General features: G+C 42.1%; 1 protein-coding gene across 2 annotated transcripts; it reads left to right on the top strand.

Annotated features, from left to right (window-relative positions):
* Window positions 1-875: 875 nt before the first annotated feature.
* LOC148326239 (kinesin-1 heavy chain) lies at window positions 876-19409 on the top strand. Of its 2 annotated transcripts, none has more exons than XM_088311693.1 (26): window positions 876-1293; window positions 6767-6854; window positions 6920-6993; window positions 7067-7171; window positions 7245-7293; window positions 7930-7985; window positions 8057-8144; window positions 8229-8353; window positions 8433-8537; window positions 10235-10380; window positions 10452-10600; window positions 11217-11404; window positions 11949-12017; window positions 12116-12322; window positions 13172-13315; window positions 13403-13591; window positions 13664-13781; window positions 13971-14026; window positions 14110-14219; window positions 14294-14395; window positions 14590-14650; window positions 14732-14803; window positions 15015-15119; window positions 15204-15420; window positions 15820-15961; window positions 16332-19409. In XM_088311693.1, exons 1-26 carry the CDS (start codon window positions 1168-1170, stop codon window positions 16333-16335), a joined length of 2895 nt encoding a protein of 964 aa, XP_088167819.1. In that variant the 5' UTR covers window positions 876-1167; the 3' UTR covers window positions 16336-19409. The 2 variants fall into 2 exon arrangements, with proteins under 2 accessions (XP_088167819.1, XP_088167818.1); XM_088311692.1 differs by having other exon boundaries at window positions 13400-13591.
* Window positions 19410-19762: the final 353 nt, after the last annotated feature.

Raw genomic sequence — 19762 nt, 5'->3', positions numbered from 1 at the left:
GCCTTCGTAAGACAGTTTTGTGTCGGCAACCAATTTAATATAATAAAATAACTAAAGGAAAAATGCTTTTCATGGTAGTTTGTGTTAATATTGTATGCTTAATTTATTTGTTAAAGTTTAAAATGTATTTGTATATTTTTTAGGTTTTCGATTTTTAATATTACATTTGTTTATATATTTTTTAAATGTATTGATCATATTTTATTTACATTTATTCATTAAAAAAAAAGGTATATGTTAATATTTAGTTTTACGTTTGCCGCTAGTTATTTCATGGCAGTCAACTGGCTAGCGTGACCCCCTCACAGTGCGGAGGTGGAGGGTTCAATTCCAGCTCCGGCCTTCCTGTGAGGAGTTTTCATGTTTTCTCCGGATACTCCGGTTTCCATATTCCAAAGACATGCATGGTAGGTTGATTGAACATTAAATTGTCCTTTGGTATGATTATGAGTCCGAATGGGTTTTTATCCTTGAGTGTGTGCAATTGGCTGGCAACTAATTCACCCCGCCTACTGCCCGAAGTCATTGATTTAATTTTTTTAATACAATGTAGATTTTATTTTCATATACCTCCTATATATTTTTAAAATTCAATTAGTTTATTTTATTGAGCCATCCATTTTCTGTACCGCGGGTCATGAGTTAAGTTATTTTGAGATTTTAATGGATGATAATTCATAAATGTTATGTGTAGTATATTAATTTTAATCATTTTTTCAACATAAAATTATTTTATAAATCATTTTTACTATAATTTCTAACATAATTTCAAAATTTTTCTATGTAATTCTTTCCTCATTGGGTCAATATATTCTTTTTCGCCCCCACCCGTAGACTCCTGTCAAAGCATTACCAGGAGCGAGTGACGTCATGGCAATGCACACGGGCAGGGCGGGGGCGGTGGCCAGGCAGCAGCAGTCAGTCAGCCAGGACTCATCCACCGGTGTCATGGCTTCCTAACAGTCGGGGGGTGCTGAATGAGAGCGAAAACAAGCAGGCTTGTCTCTAAGGCCCCGACGCGCTATCACCCTTTTCCCACCGAACCGAGGAGGTGGGGCTGGCCCGGCCTCGCTTTTTGCCCAGGATAGACTTTTTCAAATTATTTCTGTTGAATTTGAGCCTTCAACTCCCCCCGACGTTTAAAGGCAAGCACCGCGGTGGTGGAAGATGGCCGACCCGGCGGAGTGCACCATCAAAGTGATGTGCCGTTTTAGGCCTCTCAACAGCTCCGAGGTTACCAGAGGAGACCGATACATTCCCAAGTTCCAGGGGGAAGACACCGTTATCATCTCGGTGAGTCAAACACCGTCCAAGGCGACCTTTGTTTTTCTGTTCACCGGGGGCCCCGAGCTCCAGTCAGCGATGCGCCATTTTAATTGTCTTGTAGCTTTACGGTAAGTTAGCGCCTTTAGCTTGCTAGCTCGAAGGCTTGACCCTCTCCGCCGCCCAGGAAGAGGCAACCGGCGCCCACTGAACTGTCACCGGGATTCGACATTTATTCCATGTCTGGTGCAGAGTTTGGGCTTGGTGTCACCCCAAATGTCAGCACAGTTGGCCAAGTTATCACCGGCAACGGCTAACCAGCTGTCAAACAACAAAGCCTCCCAACACAGCGCCAGTTAGCCTCATTAGCCGCGTTAGCATTTGGAACACATTTTTATTTACGCACGATGAACGTTACAAGTGGTGGCTAATGCTAAATGCTAAGCTGTTTGAGGGATCAGGGGCCGTGCTTTGATTTGATGGTGGCCAACGGTTAGTTATCTTCTAACCGGCCTTTAGGATAAGCTTGATCTGTCTTATCAGTTATTTAATGAAAAGCTTACGTATCACTTGACTGCCCCTTTCTACTTAGCTTAACAACGGAAATGCTTGGTAACATTAATGTGTTTTGTGCGTGTGTTTGTTGAAATGAAAGGAGAAAAGGCGACAATATTGATCTCGACTACCCAATGACGTCTGTAGAATTGTCTCCTTTTTGACGCAGGTCCCTTGTCACGTGACGCTGGATCACCGATACCTGTAAAATCTAGCGCACCTTCGACGATTTATACGTTGCTTTTCAGTAGAAAACGTTGCAGTCCAACTAAAATAAGGCCCTTTGTCGTATTTATTTTTTTGTGACACCTGTCAAGCATATGTCTCACAATATTGTCGAATTTAAAAAAACCTCCGGTATTGAGACATTTTAATGGTACCCCTGTCACGTGACGACAGGATCCATTTAGATGCAACTGGAACGTACCTTGGTTCTGATTTCAATACCTAAAATATGACGTCATAATGCAACTAAGCGACACTGTCTATGATCACGTTTGGGTTTTAATTAAACCCCTCAAACATTCTGTTGACAATACGCTATAATTTCAAAAGTTTTGAAAATTAATGATTGATTGAAGCCGCTCTTCCCCAAAAATGTTGTCTAAATTAATAGTCAAAACCCTATATATACCCCAACCTAGTGTTTGCCGACCTTTGCCGATCCAAGGTGCTTCATTAAAACAAAACAAATTCAAGGCACACTTCCAAACAAAAATGCCACCAAAACACTATATAGTGAAATAATGATGAGGTCATCTCAGTTTACTCACACATTTACTTGGTGTGAAAAACTCACAACAGCTCCATGTCTTTTCCTTTTTTTTCTCGTTTTATTTCAGTCATGCTTGAAAAGTTATATTGAGGCAATTTAAGTTTTTATTGAGCAGTTATGTGAAATTAGATAATTTCCAGGGGCATTCATGATTATCTCTCGATACTCACTACCCCAAAACTATAATAGCATCTCAAACTCATTGCACAGCGTTACCCTTGCAAATAAATGGATGACAGATGATTTGATTTCAGAAAATAGTGCACCAGAGATGCGAAGAGGCTGGAGTGTGCCCGAAAAAATACCAATTGTTGCATTTCTATTAGCTGTTTTTATAAATGTTTTCCACTTAGTGATATATACGGTAGGTGCTGTAAAAAAAGGCAGGTAGTGTTATCACGCTACCAAAAGTCTGACTTTAATGGAATGGATGTCATGTTTCTGAGGCAAAAATGAGAAAAGCCCAACATATTGAGTTCTAGGTCTACATTTTATTTCATTTTTGTTATACGCAGTTTCGACATTGTATTTTAATGGCAACTTACATTGGTTCATTTTGTAAAACGGTGGTTAAACATTCAATGCCTTAGGTGCTCTTTTGGACTTTGTTTCTTGTCAGTTGTTCATCTTCATCTTATATGCTTTGAAATGACGCTCATTAAATTAAACCTTCAAGAGAATGACAATGGAGTTAACAGCAGTGGTCAAGGCCAACTTGAGTCGTCTGACGAAGAGCAGGCCCGCGATCAGACCCAGCTGCTGACCGCCTGTCATAGTGTCAAAATGCGCGTGCTTTGCGACTGCAGCAAGTGGCGTGTTGGCTGAAGCGTCGAGTTTGATAAGTACAACACTGAAGCTGTTTGACCAGTCACAGCTGCATACAGTCAAGTCAGATGCAAAATCAGTCACCCTGGCTCGTTATTGTGCGCCGTTTGAGTTTTGTGCAAGAGTGCTGCATCACTTTTAAGTCCGCTTCCTCTAGGAAAATGTGACACAAGGTCTTATTTCTGGAACACACTTGGTATTACGGTCTCTTTGGCCAAGCTCTACAATTAAATGTTTGCGCTGTTTTCTTTCTTTTTTTCCTTCCTTTTTTCTCCCCCTTTGGATGAAAACATGAAATTTAAAAAAATAAATTTGTGTGTCGTATAGTGTCGTTGGCAAAATGTGGATCATCATCGTCATTAATTGCTTTTGTGAAGATGGATTATTTGACAACAGCTGAGCTGCCAATTCATCAGATCATTGAACAAAAATAATGCTTTTGACAAAATACAAAGAAAACAACAGGAAAATAGAACGTCTATCAGGAAGACAGCCTGAGGGCTATGCAACGTTTTCATGACGTGAAACAAAACACAGTCGACTGAACTAACTTTTTTTTTTTTACAGCCATTGTTTAAGAATTCGACATCTATTCATGTTTAATTGGCAAATTATAATGAACATCACACGACAGATAACGTTTAATGAGGTGCACTGAACGTGACATATAGTCATGTTTTTGTACAGCAACAGAAAAACGAAAGCAAACAAAACACGTCAGTCAGAAAGACTTGGGTTTTTTTTTTTAATTGAACGAACAATTTGATGTGCTCTGGTGTGGCAACATGTTGGCTGTCTGAAAGACCCAACTAAACATTGTCATAAAACGTGAAAAGACTCGTACAGATAAAGTGGACTTCACTGAAATTATTTTTTTAATAGCAGTTATTAAATAATTCAACATTGGGCTTCCACGGACAATATCGGGAACTTTGCTTTGAGAACGGTTGCCAGTGAATGAGTTAATTTATTTCTAAATCGTGGAATCAAGTATTGAGTCAGAAATAGGAATCGACTCTCAATTGTGGTGTAGCATTTACAGCCTTAGTCAATGCTGTGATAGTCCACAAAGGAAAGAAAGTGGGAAGTTTTCTGCATGGGTGCGGCGTCCAGGTGAGACCATTGTGAATAGCTGAGCTATAGTGTTGTATTCTGCCTAGCAACAAAATCCAGTGAGATTTCTCGTCATTGTGCAGCGTGAACACCATCACCAGCAAAGTCATCCTCCGCTTGCTCTTCCTGGTCGCTGTAATGATGTTTTCATTTGCAGCATGTAATCCCATCAGACGCGAATGTTGGTAATAAGGCCGGTGGCCGTGTTGACAATGAGGAGTTGACAAAATGGGTGCCGCGCTATTGTTTGCCTCCGACGTCTGCCGTGGGCCGATAGCGGTGCCGCATGTTGGCAACGGGCAGGTTTACACACGAGGAAGTGAATGATCAGCCTATTAAGAAGACGAGCGGCGCTTGACATGCGAGCGCCTGTTTGGTGGAGATTATACGAGGTGCGGTGCCAATCAAGGACGATGTATGCTTGCTAAAGGTGCTTCGTGCACAAAGGAGCCGTGTTGACATAGCTCAACAGTGAAGGGTAGAGTTAAACAAATATTCAACCGCTTTCTACTAAACTTTGTAGTTGCCTGGTGTATGACTATAGATCACTTCATCAATGCAACCCACATATTTATTCATTTAGCCCCCGAGAAAGCACCAAAAGGTTTTTTCATTTAAATGTATTAATTGAATTTGTATTCATTTATCTCAACAAATAGCCGTTTGCTATTTAAATAGAACATTTTGCCCTATGAATTAAACAGTTTGTTTTAGTTAAATAACTGACCCTTTTTGATTGAATATAATGGGAAAATAACATTTTTAATTAATTTTAGTCGGTTTTGCTTTTCGTAGCCAGATATCGCTTCATAAAACAATATATTGATATGCACACCAATTAAAACGCATATCCGACAGAGAAAAATTCCCAGAGCATTTTTTTAAATCGAGGAACTGGATTTACTCGATGTCTGGTTTCACCACTACACCCTTATGTGGGAAGCAATTGTTGCCATCCAACAAGTATTTGATACGCCATACCAATATGATAACATTGCCTGATGATGCAGCGTTACAGCAATATTCCTTTCCGGCCTCTGTTGTCTCCTGTTCCGCTCCTTAAAAGTGGCAGCATCCCGCCTCTGTTAGGGCTCTCATAAAACCAATCCAAAAGTGTAAAACTACCCGGTCCACTTCCTCCTGTACAGAAAACGCACAAATATTTATGCCTGTGATGGGGCGTGTCGTGTGGGACAGAACCTGGACGTCTGTGTAAACTTTTAACGCCTGACTGACATCTCGCTCCGTACACTATTGAAAGCATTTAATGCTGTTGTGCTTGCAACTCAAATGTTTCAAGGACTAATGTGTGCTTAGGGGCAGCGTGTTGCCTTGTACCAATAGCTAGCAAGGTAGAACTTCATGTTTACACACAGCTCACTGTCATCAAAAGCATTGTATTGACGTTTCATGTTCAAACATGAATAATTCAAAGGCTAATGGGCAATGTAGCCTGCACGTTTTGACCAGAATGCATCAGTCCAATTTGGTTCCTGCTTTCTGCGCTGACATTCACATCATAGACTCGAGATTTACATGGAGGCGACGCTGCATATTGACGTTTGCATCGCATCGAAAATGGTCATTCGTGGTTTACCTCAGACAGTGATGTCATCCTGTAGTACATGCAGACCGGATTGTCTTTTTGGCGTGAAGTCACAGTTGCGACTCCACCCAGCTCAGTGGACGTGATGACTCAACACGGGAGTTTAAACCTCCAAACACATCCTCCTCCTTGACTTGAACATCGTCTATGCCGTGTGATCATAATGCATTTAGGTGCAAGACTGACTCCAAATGGGGTGCCACTTTGAAGACCTCAATTAGTGATTTTAAAACGTGCCCTAAATGGACCGTCTGGCAGATGAGGTCCCCAAAAGATAGAAAACAATTGCACTGGAGCATCTGGCAGATAAGCACCGTGAAAGACTGAAAACAAAGTCACCGGCAGTTGTGGCATATGAGGACTCTCAAATAGAGAAGCGGCGCATAAAAGAAGTCTGTGAAAGACAGAAGCAAAGTTACTAGACTATCTGGTCGTCCCTAAAAGACAGAAAACAAAAACGTTGGGGGCATTTCAGTATTAAACGCTGCACCCTTCATCCTTTGCTGGCTGTTTTCTCGCTGCCCTCTGTCTCCTCTTTGACTCCCTCTCTATTGTTTGTTTTTCCGGTTACGAGTGAGGCATTCAGTGCCCGCGTGGTTTTCACAGATTCCCCTTGTTTTATCTTCCAGAGCAAACCGTACATGTTCGATCGAGTCTTTCAGTCCAGCACGACACAGGAGCAAGTGTACAATGCCTGCGCCCAAAAGATCGTCAAAGGTAAGGCACAAATAATCAAACGGAAAAAGTAGATATCGAGATGATCTCTTTGTGTCGTATTCTAGATGTTCTTGAGGGATACAACGGGACGATTTTTGCCTATGGCCAGACGTCCTCTGGGAAAACGCACACCATGGAGGTGCGTGTAAAAGAAACACTGGCGTAAATTGCTATTTTTTTTTCTGCTGTTAAAACTTGTGGTGGATCCTCAGGGGAATCTCCACGACACAGACGCCATGGGCATCATCCCCCGGATAGTGCAGGACATCTTCAACTACATCTACTCCATGGACGAGAACCTGGAGTTTCATATCAAAGCAAGTCACCAGAGCAGCTACTTGGATGCTGGCTGAAATGAGCGCTACATTCATCATCTTCTTCTCTTTGCAGGTTTCCTATTTTGAAATTTACTTAGATAAGATCCGGGACCTGTTGGATGGTAAGTGGGCCGAGACTTTCCGGACCGTTCCACTCTGACTTAATTATTTTTTCATGCGGTCGCAAAGCGAAGCACACACAAAATAGAGGGCACAGTAGGATGTTTGCCTAGCGCACCCCTCACACGCGCTACAAGAAAAAGTCCGTTTGGTCCTGAGTTCGTTATTGACTTTCCCAAAGTTTTCAAGCCACGCACCCACTTCGACCTCCCAACAAAGTAACAACTTTTGACAATTTTTGTTTTTTTCGCCACACTCGCATCTTTGGCATGCCGACCGGCAGTACTTCGCTCCCACATCCCAAATTTATTTTAGATTTACGATTTTCCCAACAATGCTCACGTAAAGATGTTTCTTTGAGTATCGCTAACATGATCAAATCATTTGACAAAATGAGGAGGAATGAGCTACCACATGACAACTATTACTGAAATATTAAAGCTACACGCCGCTTTTGTCATCACAAGAGGGGTGCACCTCTGCACACAACCCTTCAAAAAAGTAGTGTAGTATCTGTGACTTTTGTGGGTGTATGGTTTTAAAAGGTGGGCCCTGGCCTAGTGAGTAACGTGGGCGTCGATGAATGAGTTGAGACTTGTAGAAGCCACTTTTGAGGCCTTTTTGTCTTTTTTTCCCAGTGTCAAAGACCAATCTGTCAGTGCACGAAGACAAAAACAGAGTACCCTATGTGAAGGTGAGACACACCAGACCAGTTGCAGAACTCGCCAAGAATATGTGATGAAACACGCGGTTTTGTGTCCGCAGGGTTGCACCGAGCGCTTTGTCTGTAGTCCGGACGAAGTCATGGACACCATCGACGAAGGCAAATCCAACAGACACGTAGCAGTCACAAGTAAGGCATCAAATCCTCTCGCACTTAAAACGCATGTTGAGGTGCACGGGTGCAGAGACTGAGCCGGACTTCTGTGCTCCCCAGACATGAACGAGCACAGCTCCAGGAGTCACAGCATCTTCCTGATCAACGTCAAGCAGGAGAACACCCAAACGGAGCAGAAGCTGAGCGGGAAACTCTACTTGGTGGATTTGGCCGGGAGCGAAAAGGTGCGACGGTGTTCGCCCAAAGTGATCCTAGAGTCACCCCCAATGTTAACGTATTTCGCTAATACTCGTTTATCCTCAGGTCAGCAAAACGGGAGCGGAGGGAGCTGTGCTGGACGAAGCAAAGAATATCAATAAGTCGCTGTCGTCCCTCGGGAATGTCATCTCAGCTCTGGCTGAGGGAACGGTAAATACCTTGATTGCATTGCCGTTGATAAGCTAGAAATGATAACCGGCGTGCGTAGTTTTTGTAAGCATTAAAAAGTGCTAAAGCGACATTTTTCCCACTTTATCGCCTATCTTAAGTTTTATCTATTCATTAGACGACTGCCAAATGCGAGGGGATAAGCAAGTATCCAATCCACGAGGTGCATATTTGCATGGTGCGGTATCTAGGGATTAGGGTAGAACAATTCTTAATTTGCCTATCCCCGTATTTTGTTGGTACCAAAACCAGGTCATGTTTTTATTTCGATTTTGTTCAACATTTTTGTTTGTTTCAGAATGGACCAAAAATGGCGTCAATTGCTTTCATGAAAATACTTCTGTTTCCCTTTGAAAAGTGCAATTTCAAAAACAATTGGATTATGCCCGATGACCTACTGAGATTTATTGGGAGTTTTTGCTGTTAATTGTTTTTGTTTTTTTAATCAATGTTCATTAGCATTTGTCTAAACGAGCAGCATTCTCCACCACTCATTCAGACTCTAAAAATAACAAACTCTCCGCCAAGCAATCAATTTCCTTCAGTTTCACCCTTTTCACTTTGATCAATGTTTTTGCTTGTTTGTGTTGTACACATGCGCCCGGGGCACTCCGCCAGCCCTCATACAAACGAGTGTTGTGCTTTATCGGTTGGACACGAATAATGCCGCTCACTCACCATATCATGTAACATGTCAACACACACACAGACCAACTTTACTTTTGTCCACCTCAGCAGCGTTAGATCAGTGGTCTTCGCTGTCCTTCACCTCTTGGCGACCCCGCCGCTGTGCTGCATAAGCAAATATGAGATAATTGGCAAAACGAATAGATCCACTGCCCCTTGACACATATTAGCATTTAATACAAAACATTAAAGAAAGCACCTCTTTTGTTCTGTGATGAAACGTGTAATTTATAACACAATATATAAGATACTGATGTGAATACTGTGCAAGGTCGGCCACAAACATTTTCCATTGAGATTATTTATTTAAACTTTTGCAACCATTCTGATCATTCACACATTGGCCCGCGTGGTTTCGTGAGGCTTATTTCTTTCGAAACGGACAGATGATCACATCTCATCACTATGTATCGAGCTTTCCAACTGCCTCTCTAAATAATCAGCACCATTGCGCCGGCAAACCGGAATCGCCTCTCGGCCAGCTTGCCTTGAAAAACAATTATATTTGAAATTTCTGAAGAACCAATCACGTAAAGTCCAACCCTTGTTTAAGATATCAAAGGTGCTTGGTTACAAAAGCAACCATATTCATTTATTTGATAATCAACAAAACCACATTACCACGTTTTTTTTAGACACTCTTATGTTGCGGATCAAATTGACTCATGCTTAGTTAAAAAAAAATCTTTTAAAAATAATGGGTAGCAAATCTGCCGTCCTTTTTTTACTGCCATTGACGGGTATAGACGCCAAAAAGTACATTCATTTGTTTATTTTATATTTTGGTTATATTTTTATTTTTATGCAGCATCATTTTTGTAGAAGAAAAAGCAAATGTAATATGAGGGTGTTTTGTTTTCCCAATAAGTGTATGTAAAATAAAATTGATCATGTAAAATGTCACATGACTCATGTGACAAAACATATGATGGCTATTTTAACCGTCTATAATTTGACTAAACTTGTTCTGTTGTTGCGTGCTTTTTACCAAGGCCTACATCCCTTACCGAGACAGCAAGATGACGCGTATCCTCCAGGACTCACTGGGCGGCAATTGTCGCACCACTATTGTCATCTGCTGCTCGCCCTCCTCTTACAATGAGGCCGAAACCAAATCAACCCTCATGTTCGGACAAAGGTAAGAAAATCATCATTAAAAGTTAAAAGGAGTCATTCCTAAAATGGCTTTTGTGTGTTTGTCCTGCACAGAGCAAAGACCATCAAGAACACAGTGACAGTGAACGTTGAGCTGACGGCGGAACAGTGGAAGCAGAAGTATGAGCGGGAGAAGGAGAAGAACAAGACCCTGAGGAACACCGTCACCTGGCTGGAGAATGAGCTCAATCGCTGGCGAAATGGTGAGATGAACGTACCTTGATCTCACAGTTATTACATTTTTCTCCTTTCAACACTAATGTCCCCGGTTTGTGGGCTTGTGCTGTATCGGGGTTCAGTTCTTTGTATATAATGCTTTGAAGCCTGGGCTTGCCTCACTAAACAGCGTAAATAATGCAGTAAAACAATCATTGAGTATTATATTCAATATGTCATCATATAGCAAATATGTGTGTATATAGTTGCATATTTAATTTCCTAAAAAAGATAACAAACTATTGATATTGCACTTTCTTAAAAATGTGAGCGGTGCCTGGGATAGTGACTTTGTTCACTTTCCTGAAGAGAAAAACTATTAGTGCTGCGCTTTCCGAAAATGATGATTTAATGTCGTTGGTGAATTGCATCTGAGAGTTCTCTTCTTTTTTATGAGAGAGCAAGATCAGTAGTTTTTCTGCTCCTTTGCCGAATCCGGTCAGTGTGGGGAACTTACATTACATGCCCGTCTAGCTGATTGCATACCGTTATGCCCCCAGTGACTTGGTTCACGAACACAAAGTAGCAAGGACTGTTTGCTCCACTGTCCGTTGTCATTCCCCCAAGCATCTGTAAATTCTCATGAACTTTTCCTCGCCCCAGGCGAGAGCGTGCCGGTGGAGGAGCAGTTCGACAAGGAGAAGGCCAACGCTGAGGTTTTGGCCCTGGACAACATCCTCAATGACAAGCCGGCATCCACACCCAACGTACCCGGCGTGCGCCTCACCGACGTGGAGAAGGACAAGTGTGAGGCCGAGCTGTCCAAGCTTTACAAGCAACTGGACGACAAGGTAAAGAGCTTAAAAATGAGTACGTTTAGAAACCTGGGATAGCTTAGCATCGCCCAAATCCCTACCCCGTTAAGAAAAACAACAACAAAAAATCAAGAGCCTTCACTTCCTGTGATGCAATGTTTTTGTTTTTTTGTTACGATTGAAGTTTGAAATATTAATCTTCTACCTTTTTCATCAAATCAAATCCTATCTATTCCATTGTTACTGCGCATGTCAAACCTTTGCCAAGCGTTAATGGGTCAAGATTTGTGCGCCCCAGACCGCAAATATGTCACAAAATCAGACAGTGATGCACAACAATCCCACATTATTTACCATATAGAATTGATCCTGCTCGTTTCAAAATATTTTTTCATCTCCCTGGAAAGTAATGCGGTTACCACCTTCAACGGTAGAGCGGCACCCTCTATTCACCAGCTGCTATTGATTCAATCAGACCTTTTCTGCTATATGAATTTCTCGCCCCATGCCCTGCGGCAGCAGCGCAATGCTGATGTCATGCCGTGAATGCTAATACCACCGCATGTCTGCGTCTGTGCAGGATGAAGAGATCAACCAGCAGAGCCAGCTGGCCGAGAAGCTGAAGCAGCAGATGCTGGACCAGGAGGAGGTGTGTGTCAGAGCTGTGTTTTATTTTTTCCTCTTTCCGTCTCCCACTATCTAACTTTTTTTCTTTTTTTTTTTTTACTCGATTTTCTCTTCGGGCAGCTGCTGGTATCATCGCGCCGCGACCACGAGAACCTCCAGGCCGAGCTCAACCGCCTGCAGGCTGAGAACGAGGCTTCCAAGGAGGAGGTGAAGGAGGTTCTGCAGGCTCTGGAGGAGCTGGCCGTTAACTACGACCAGAAGAGCCAGGAGGTGGAGGACAAGACCAAGGAGTTTGAGGTTATCAGCGAGGAGCTCAGCCAGAAATCGGTGAGTGGGGGGCAGCATACCTGAAAACATGACCTAGACCGCTTTAACCTTGAAAGTGGCCATATTATGTGTTTTGTTTTCACAGTTTAAACAAGTGCCTGGTGGCTTGATCATTTTTATACCCAAGCCACAGAAATAAACCTGTCTATTAATTTAGTTTTTGGCGCGCAAAATGGCCAAACATGTCATGATTTTTTTTGAAGTGGTTCATGGTTTGGTTACTGACAGGCTTTGTGACTTGGTTTTTGGTTTGCTTGTCGATTGGTTTTTGGTTTGGTTCTTCTTGATTTGGTTTTTGACTCGGTACTTGACAGGATGCTAGACTTGGTCTCTGGTGTCGTTGTTGATTCGGTTTCTGACTTGTTTCCTGACATGGTACTTGAGTGGTTCCTGATTTTTATTTTATTTATTTTTTACTGGGTTGATTGGTTCATCAATTGGATTTTGACTTTTTGAGTTGGTTGACATTTTTTTTTACTTTGTTGTTGAATGTTTTTTGGCTTGGTTCTTATGTTTTTTTTTTTTTTTTTTTTGAGAAGTTCATGTGTTTTGCTGTCTTGTTTGTTTTTTTTACTTGCCGTTTGACATTGTCTGTGGCTTTTGGCCCAGCATTGCTGACAGATGGTGTAGGGCTGTTTATTTAGCAAATTGTTCCAGGTCAGTTCTGATTTATGGACACATTTTCATAGATAGGCAAATAACAAATTTGTAATTTCACACAATGTGGCTGTGCAGGCATTCCATAGACGCCCAAATATCCAAACATTAGAAAGTCAATCATTTTCCGCAATACGTGCCCTTTAACCAAGGAGCCTCTGAGTTGTTAGATAAGTGTCATCTTCTCTGCAGTCCATCCTGTCATCTTTGGACTCGGAGCTCCAGAAGCTGAAGGAGATGTCCAACCACCAGAAGAAGAGGGTGACGGAGATGATGTCGTCACTTCTCAAAGACTTGGCTGAGATCGGCATCGCCGTGGGAAGCAATGACATCAAGGTGAGGAGACGCAGGAGAGAAAAATGTCCCATCTTTGTGGTTCTTTCCAGCTTCCCTCTTCATCTGAGTCCCTCTTTTGTGTAGCAGCACGAGGGCGGCAGCGGCCTAATTGACGAGGAGTTCACCGTGGCCCGTCTGTACATCAGCAAGATGAAATCGGAGGTGAAGAGCATGGTGAAGCGCTGCAAGCAGCTGGAAGGCACCCAGTCAGAGAGCAACAAGAAGATCGACGAGAACGAGAAAGAGCTGGCCGCCTGCCAGCTGCGCATCTCGCAGGTGCGTACGCCCTCCACCACCGAATTGGAGCAAGAACTCCATCAATTAACTTCGATTTCCCTCATTTTGCAGCACGAGGCAAAGATCAAGTCCCTGACGGAGTACCTGCAGAACGTGGAGCACAAGAAGAGGCAGCTGGAGGAGAACGTGGACTCGCTCAACGAGGAGCTGGTCAAACTCAGCGCTCAGGGTAGGCCGTGTCGCATCGCATCATGTTACGCCACGGAATTGTGCTGCGGTCGAGACCGCTGTGAAGTTGGAAGTAAATCGAGGCACCATCTCAAAGCGTTCCGGGACAAAATCGCGACAGATGACCACAAAGAAAATCGGTTGTTGCAGTTTTCTTGTTGTGATAACACGTCTGCATTTGGTTTTGCAGAGAAAGTCCATGCCATGGAAAAGGAGAACGAGATCCAGACCGCCAACGAAGTTAAGGTGCGTGACTCTGCTCGTGTCGGTCACATTCGTTTTTCCCAATGATTCCTCCCGCCAAAAAAGTAACATTCGTTATGTCACAGGAAGCCGTGGAGAAGCAGATCCACTCTCACCGCGAGGCTCACCAGAAACAGATCAGCAGCCTGAGGGACGAGCTGGACAACAAGGAGAAGCTCATCACCGAGCTGCAGGAGTAAGACAGCGCCACGCCATCACTCACCCTCCTCGAGGGGATGCGCTACTAATTCATCATGTCCTATTGTCCAGCCTGAACCAGAAGATCATGTTGGAGCAGGAGCGACTACGAGTGGAGCATGAGAAACTCAAGTCCACCGACCAGGACAAGAGCCGCAAGCTGCACGAGCTCACGTATGTCCCACTTTCAGTTGACTGTAAAACTGACAAAATAATTCACTGTAATCTGTGTGGGAACCCTAATATGCGCCCCCACCATGTTATCCATTTGCCTCTGTATTTGAGATTCCTATCCATTTTTTATGGCTAGCATTGAACACAAATCCAGGAGAACCATTAACACTATGCAATATGGTGTGTCCATCCAGGGTGATGCAGGACAGGCGTGAGCAGGCAAGGCAGGACTTGAAGGGTCTGGAGGAGACAGTGGTGAGTGTTTGACTTTTTTTGTCCCCAAAAAGCATCGATCCTACCTCATGTATTCTTTTTTTTTTTTACTTGTCCTTCAAGGCAAAGGAGCTGCAGACACTGCACAACCTGAGGAAGCTCTTTGTGCAGGACTTGGCCACGCGCGTGAAAAAGGTGAAACAAATACAAAGTGAATGCGAGCAGAATATCTGTTTGTATGTTAGCATTTAAGCAGAAATAGAACTCAACCGTCGAGTATGGTTTAAATTCCTAGATGAGCTGCATCACTTTTCTGAACTCTTACTACAATATGGGTTAGCATACCAACTGTTAGCTTTGATTAATTACCATTAGACCACTCACGCTCCATTCTGTTTATGTGCAGAGTGCTGAGATGGACTCCGACGACACTGGGGGGAGTGCGGCTCAGAAGCAGAAAATATCCTTTCTTGAGAACAATCTTGAACAGCTCACCAAGGTTCACAAACAGGTAGGAGGTTTAAAAGAGGTCATGTCCGCCGTCCACGCTAGCGTGACATCATAATTCAAAGTTGTTTGTCATTTTCCTTGCCAGCTGGTGCGTGACAATGCAGATCTTCGGTGTGAGCTTCCGAAGCTGGAGAAGCGCCTTCGTGCTACGGCTGAGCGGGTCAAGGCGCTGGAGTCTGCACTGAAGGAGGCCAAGGAGAACGCCGCCCGCGACCGCAAGCGCTACCAGCAGGAGGTGGACCGCATCAAGGAGGCCGTCAGGGCCAAGAACATGGCCAGACGGGGACACTCGGCGCAGATAGGTCAGTGGGAAAAGGCAATCTTTCATTTTGTGCAGAAAGAATGCACATTTATAATGGACATGTTTAATCGTCATAAGTGCTAAAAATTATTGTTAAACTGGAGGCTTACAATTGACACTTTTTTTTTCCTTAAGTACAAAAGAAAGTATGCAAAAAAAGTGTTTATATAAACATAGTCTAATTTAAAATGGGCTTCAAAATGGAGACTTGTTAACCTGCTTTAATGTGTCATTTTGTTTTTGTTTTTAACTGTAGCCATTAAGTGACATTAGTACTGATATTTCCTGAAAGTTTTGCTTGGATTGTTTCTATCGCACCATTTGAAGTGAATGCATAACAATAGCTTTTTGTTGTTGTTGTTGTTGTTATCGTCTTCCTCTCGCCTTCGCACCGCCGCAGCTAAGCCCATCCGGCCCGGGCAGCAGCCGGTGGCGTCCCCCACCCACCCAAACATCAACCGCAGCGGTGGAGGTTTCTACCAGAACAGTCAGTCGGTGTCCATCAGAGGCGGCGGCTCGGCCACCACCAAACCGGACAAGAAGTACGTCCACATATGCCTCCCCAAGTTGTGCATCAGTCACTGAGTTGGATAAGCTATTCAAAACAGTCTTCCCCCTCGGGAAGAGTTGTGGAATATAATAGTTTGGGAATTTTTCTTTTCTTTTTTTTTTTATTTAATTTTTTAAAAATTATTTTTAGTTTCTTTTTTTTAATGCCGATTTAATTAGTTTTCAGAGCGTCTGTGTCATCAGTCAGTCCTAAGTACAAAAATAGTAAAACAAACTAAATATCTACCTAAGTGACTGATGTTCAACTTGACATGACGCATTTCAAGGAAAATGTATTTATTTGAAAATAATTTTTCCAGCGTAGTTTATATTGTCCATTTCCTGTTTCCGTCCCGCGTTTAGCTGAAGTGAGCAAGAAAGAAGAAAGACGACACCACAGCAAAAGCCAATATCATCTGACCCCTCGACCCTCCCCAGCGCCCCCTGTTGGCCCCGTCATTCCATTACAGCTTCTCAGCCACCCAGGAGTGAGTGTGCGGATTATAAATATATATAAATATAAATATTCCTGGCTGTACAGCTCTGACCCGCTTACATACCTGTCATCACAAAAAAAACAGACAACAAATTGAGTTTACAATGCAAGCTATTATGAAAATAATGAATAACACAACAAAACAACCAAACAGTCCTGAACAGCCGCAGCAGCCTTGGCCAGCAAAAACTGCACGCGACTTGAATGTGTAGCTTTTCTTTTTCCATTTTTTTTTTTTTTTGCACACGTCTGTTATTGTGGTCATCGTGTGAGTAGTTGTGCACTGCTGACCCCCCCTCAAGCTGAATGTAACACTAATGTAATAAATAATAAAAGGCAAAAAAAAAAAAAAAATGGAGCGATCCTGCGGCCAGCCAGACGTAGCTTTATAGGCAAAACTCAAGGCTGTACATTTACATGTTAGCGGCCCACCACTTTGTCAATGTAGATTTTTAAGGATGACGTCAATATATAGATACTGTATATACTTATGCAGGGCAGGCCAAACGGGAGGTGGACACTTCAAAATGGATTAATTTCTACATTTACAGCCCCTTTTTCCTTCTTGACCCCTTTCCTTTTCTGACTTTCACCCTTACTTCCCTTTTCTTTTGTTCCATTAAACCATCCATCATTCCTTCCTTTCGTGCATCCATCTTTCCTTCTGTTTACCATCCTGCCTTGGTCCTTTCCCTTCCTTTCCACCTTCTTAACTCACTTCTTTCTTCCCTCCCTCCTCCCTTTCACACTATCCATCTCCTCTTTCTATTCCTTCTTCCATCCATTCTTTCCTTCCATCCTCCTCTCCTGTCCTTCATCCCTCTTCCGCCCTTCCTTCCTCTGCATCACTTGGCTCCTTTTTCTTACATCGTTTCCTTCCATCCACCTACCTTGTGAGCGTCTGCCTCTTTTTCTTACCGCCACGTATCCGAAATTCATGAGAATTGTGAGCGAGCGGCTCGACGTCGTCCTCACTCTTCTGTTGTGCGTCTTTTCCCTTGTACAGAAATTGTCCAAATTTGTCAGTGCACCGCTCTCTTCTTGCTCACATGGCCTTGGAGGAGGGGAAAAAAAACAAACAAAAAAAAAAACAAGCCAAGATGTGCAAGCGTGTACTGTAGATGTATTTAACTGGACACCTGTGGAGGCCAATTGTTTTTTTTTTATGGTTAACTTAAAGCTGTATACTCGTGTCACAAAGGAAAGGAAAAGGAACGGGCGCCGATGATCCAGTCCACGCTTTTTAAGGCCCACTAAGGCTAACTCTGTAAAGCTATGTGTGTGTTTTTACCCATCATGACAACTATTTATAGCCACCGTGGCCATTTTGTGCGTCTTATGTGCTCTTTTTTTGACTGCTTTGGACGTGTCCGATGGGCCTCACGTGCTTATGAGGGGGGGTGGCTGCTAACGCGATGCTCAGCAAAAAGCTGCATCCAAACACAAGTCATCACAAGGGTTTAATTCAATTCTTTCCCCAGTGAAGCCCCAGTGCTTTGTTACAGAGGACTATTAAACTCACACGAAAAGGAAAACGATGAGTCCATACGATTAAAGTTTTAATTTTTTGGGAAAAGATCTATAATACATTTTTACGAAGGAGAAAGTTGGGTTTTTTTCCCAAGTCAGTTGTTTTTTTTTCTTTCCCCTCTCCACCAGGGGAGAATTAGTCCAATCCCCCCCCAAAGTCATTTATTCCGAGGAGTTTTTTTTTTCTGCGAGAAATCAAATGATTCAGTGAATTAAGGTCATGTTTTTCTGAGACAATGGTTATATTTATAACTTAAAAATTACTTTTTTATTAGTAGTTTTTCTTTTTTTAAGTATAGATTTATTTCAACCTTTTTTTCCGCCTCTTTAAAAATACACCTGGAAAAATTCAATTTTTTTTTCTTGAAAGATTTTTTTTTTTTATTCTTGAAAATGCGACTGGAAAAAATCCTCAAAATAGAGAATTTTTTTAACAAATTCTTGAACTTCACAACTTAATTTTAAAAAATTGATTTATTTTTTTATTTTCCGTGAAAGTATGACTTTCTTTGGGGGGGAAAATCTTGGAAAAAGTATAACTTTCTTTAAAAAAAAGTAACTTGTTAAAATACAACTAACTTGAAAAAAAATGACTGCAAAACGCGAGTATATCAAAGTGTGACTTACACTCAAAAATGATACTTTTTCTCACTTTCCTGTACTTGTTTTTCTTTTGGGTGTGGCCCAATACTCCTTTAGTGCGTTGTAATCCCAGCATGAGGACGCTAAACACCACGTGCAAGTGCAATATATACTGTAAGATACACTGTACAACACACACACATCCTCATGTAACATTTGCCATTCAAAAAATACATGATCCACTTATTTAAAGATGAAAATATTTCAACATGGACAATGTACAGCTAGCATTTAGCATCTAGCATTGAAAGCACTCCATCTGTTTAGCTTGGACTCTAGCGCCCCCTCCCTTGCGTATGTGACAGGACAGTGTTTGTAATGTATTGAGGCGCTTCCTCATAATCTTCACGGTCGATTCAAGTAGACTAGCATGGGCCTCCAAATGTTTCTCCTGTCTTTTACCTCCCACCAAAAACTGGATATGAAATGGAAACATAGTTTAAAAAGTAAATAAATGACTACAAAAAAGAATATCTGTGGCTCCCATTGAACTTCATTCAAAATTAAAGGTAAAAAAAAAACTTGCCACTTTTTTTTTTATTACTGTGTAATAGTTGGTCCATTTTTAAGGGTTGTTATTTTTGGGGGGCAAAATCCATGAGTGGACAAAAGGTACTGGATCATTCCTGGCTAACTGGGGCACAAAGTTGGAGTTCTGACATGGATGCAGACAAGATCACCTTTTTTTTTTTTTGTTTTGATTTTTTGGATTGACTGCATGATGTAAATGTATGTGTGATTAAATAATTATCAGTAAACACGTTCACCTCTTGCCTCCGTGTTTCCTTGGACAACTTTACACACTTTATTTTAATATAATGTATGGTACTTTCTTCCTTTGGTAATGTTTATTCTAAATATTGTGTTATTGTCTTTTTTGCCCTTTTTTCTGTAACAATGGGTTCATCAAGTCAGATTTGACACCTGTGAACAGTGTTTTGTATAGTAATCCTAATCATTTTATATTTTCTAATTTGAAGACTTCCCCATTTTTATTTGTACAGTTACGATTTATACTTTTGTTATTTGGGTAGTGTAAATTTTCAATCATGTTAAGATAAAATTAATTTTTTTCTATTTAATCCCTAGTTTCGCTTTGAAATTTAATTGGGAAAATGTCCTTTAT

Source organism: Idiotropiscis lumnitzeri, chromosome 12, assembly GCF_059441095.1.
Source record: "Idiotropiscis lumnitzeri isolate Australia: NSW breed Sydney's pygmy pipehorse chromosome 12, RoL_Ilum_1.0, whole genome shotgun sequence".
Lineage (NCBI taxonomy): Eukaryota > Metazoa > Chordata > Actinopteri > Syngnathiformes > Syngnathidae > Idiotropiscis > Idiotropiscis lumnitzeri.
The sequence above is the reverse complement of the archived record's forward strand: the minus strand, read 5'-3'. Positions and strand labels throughout refer to the sequence as shown.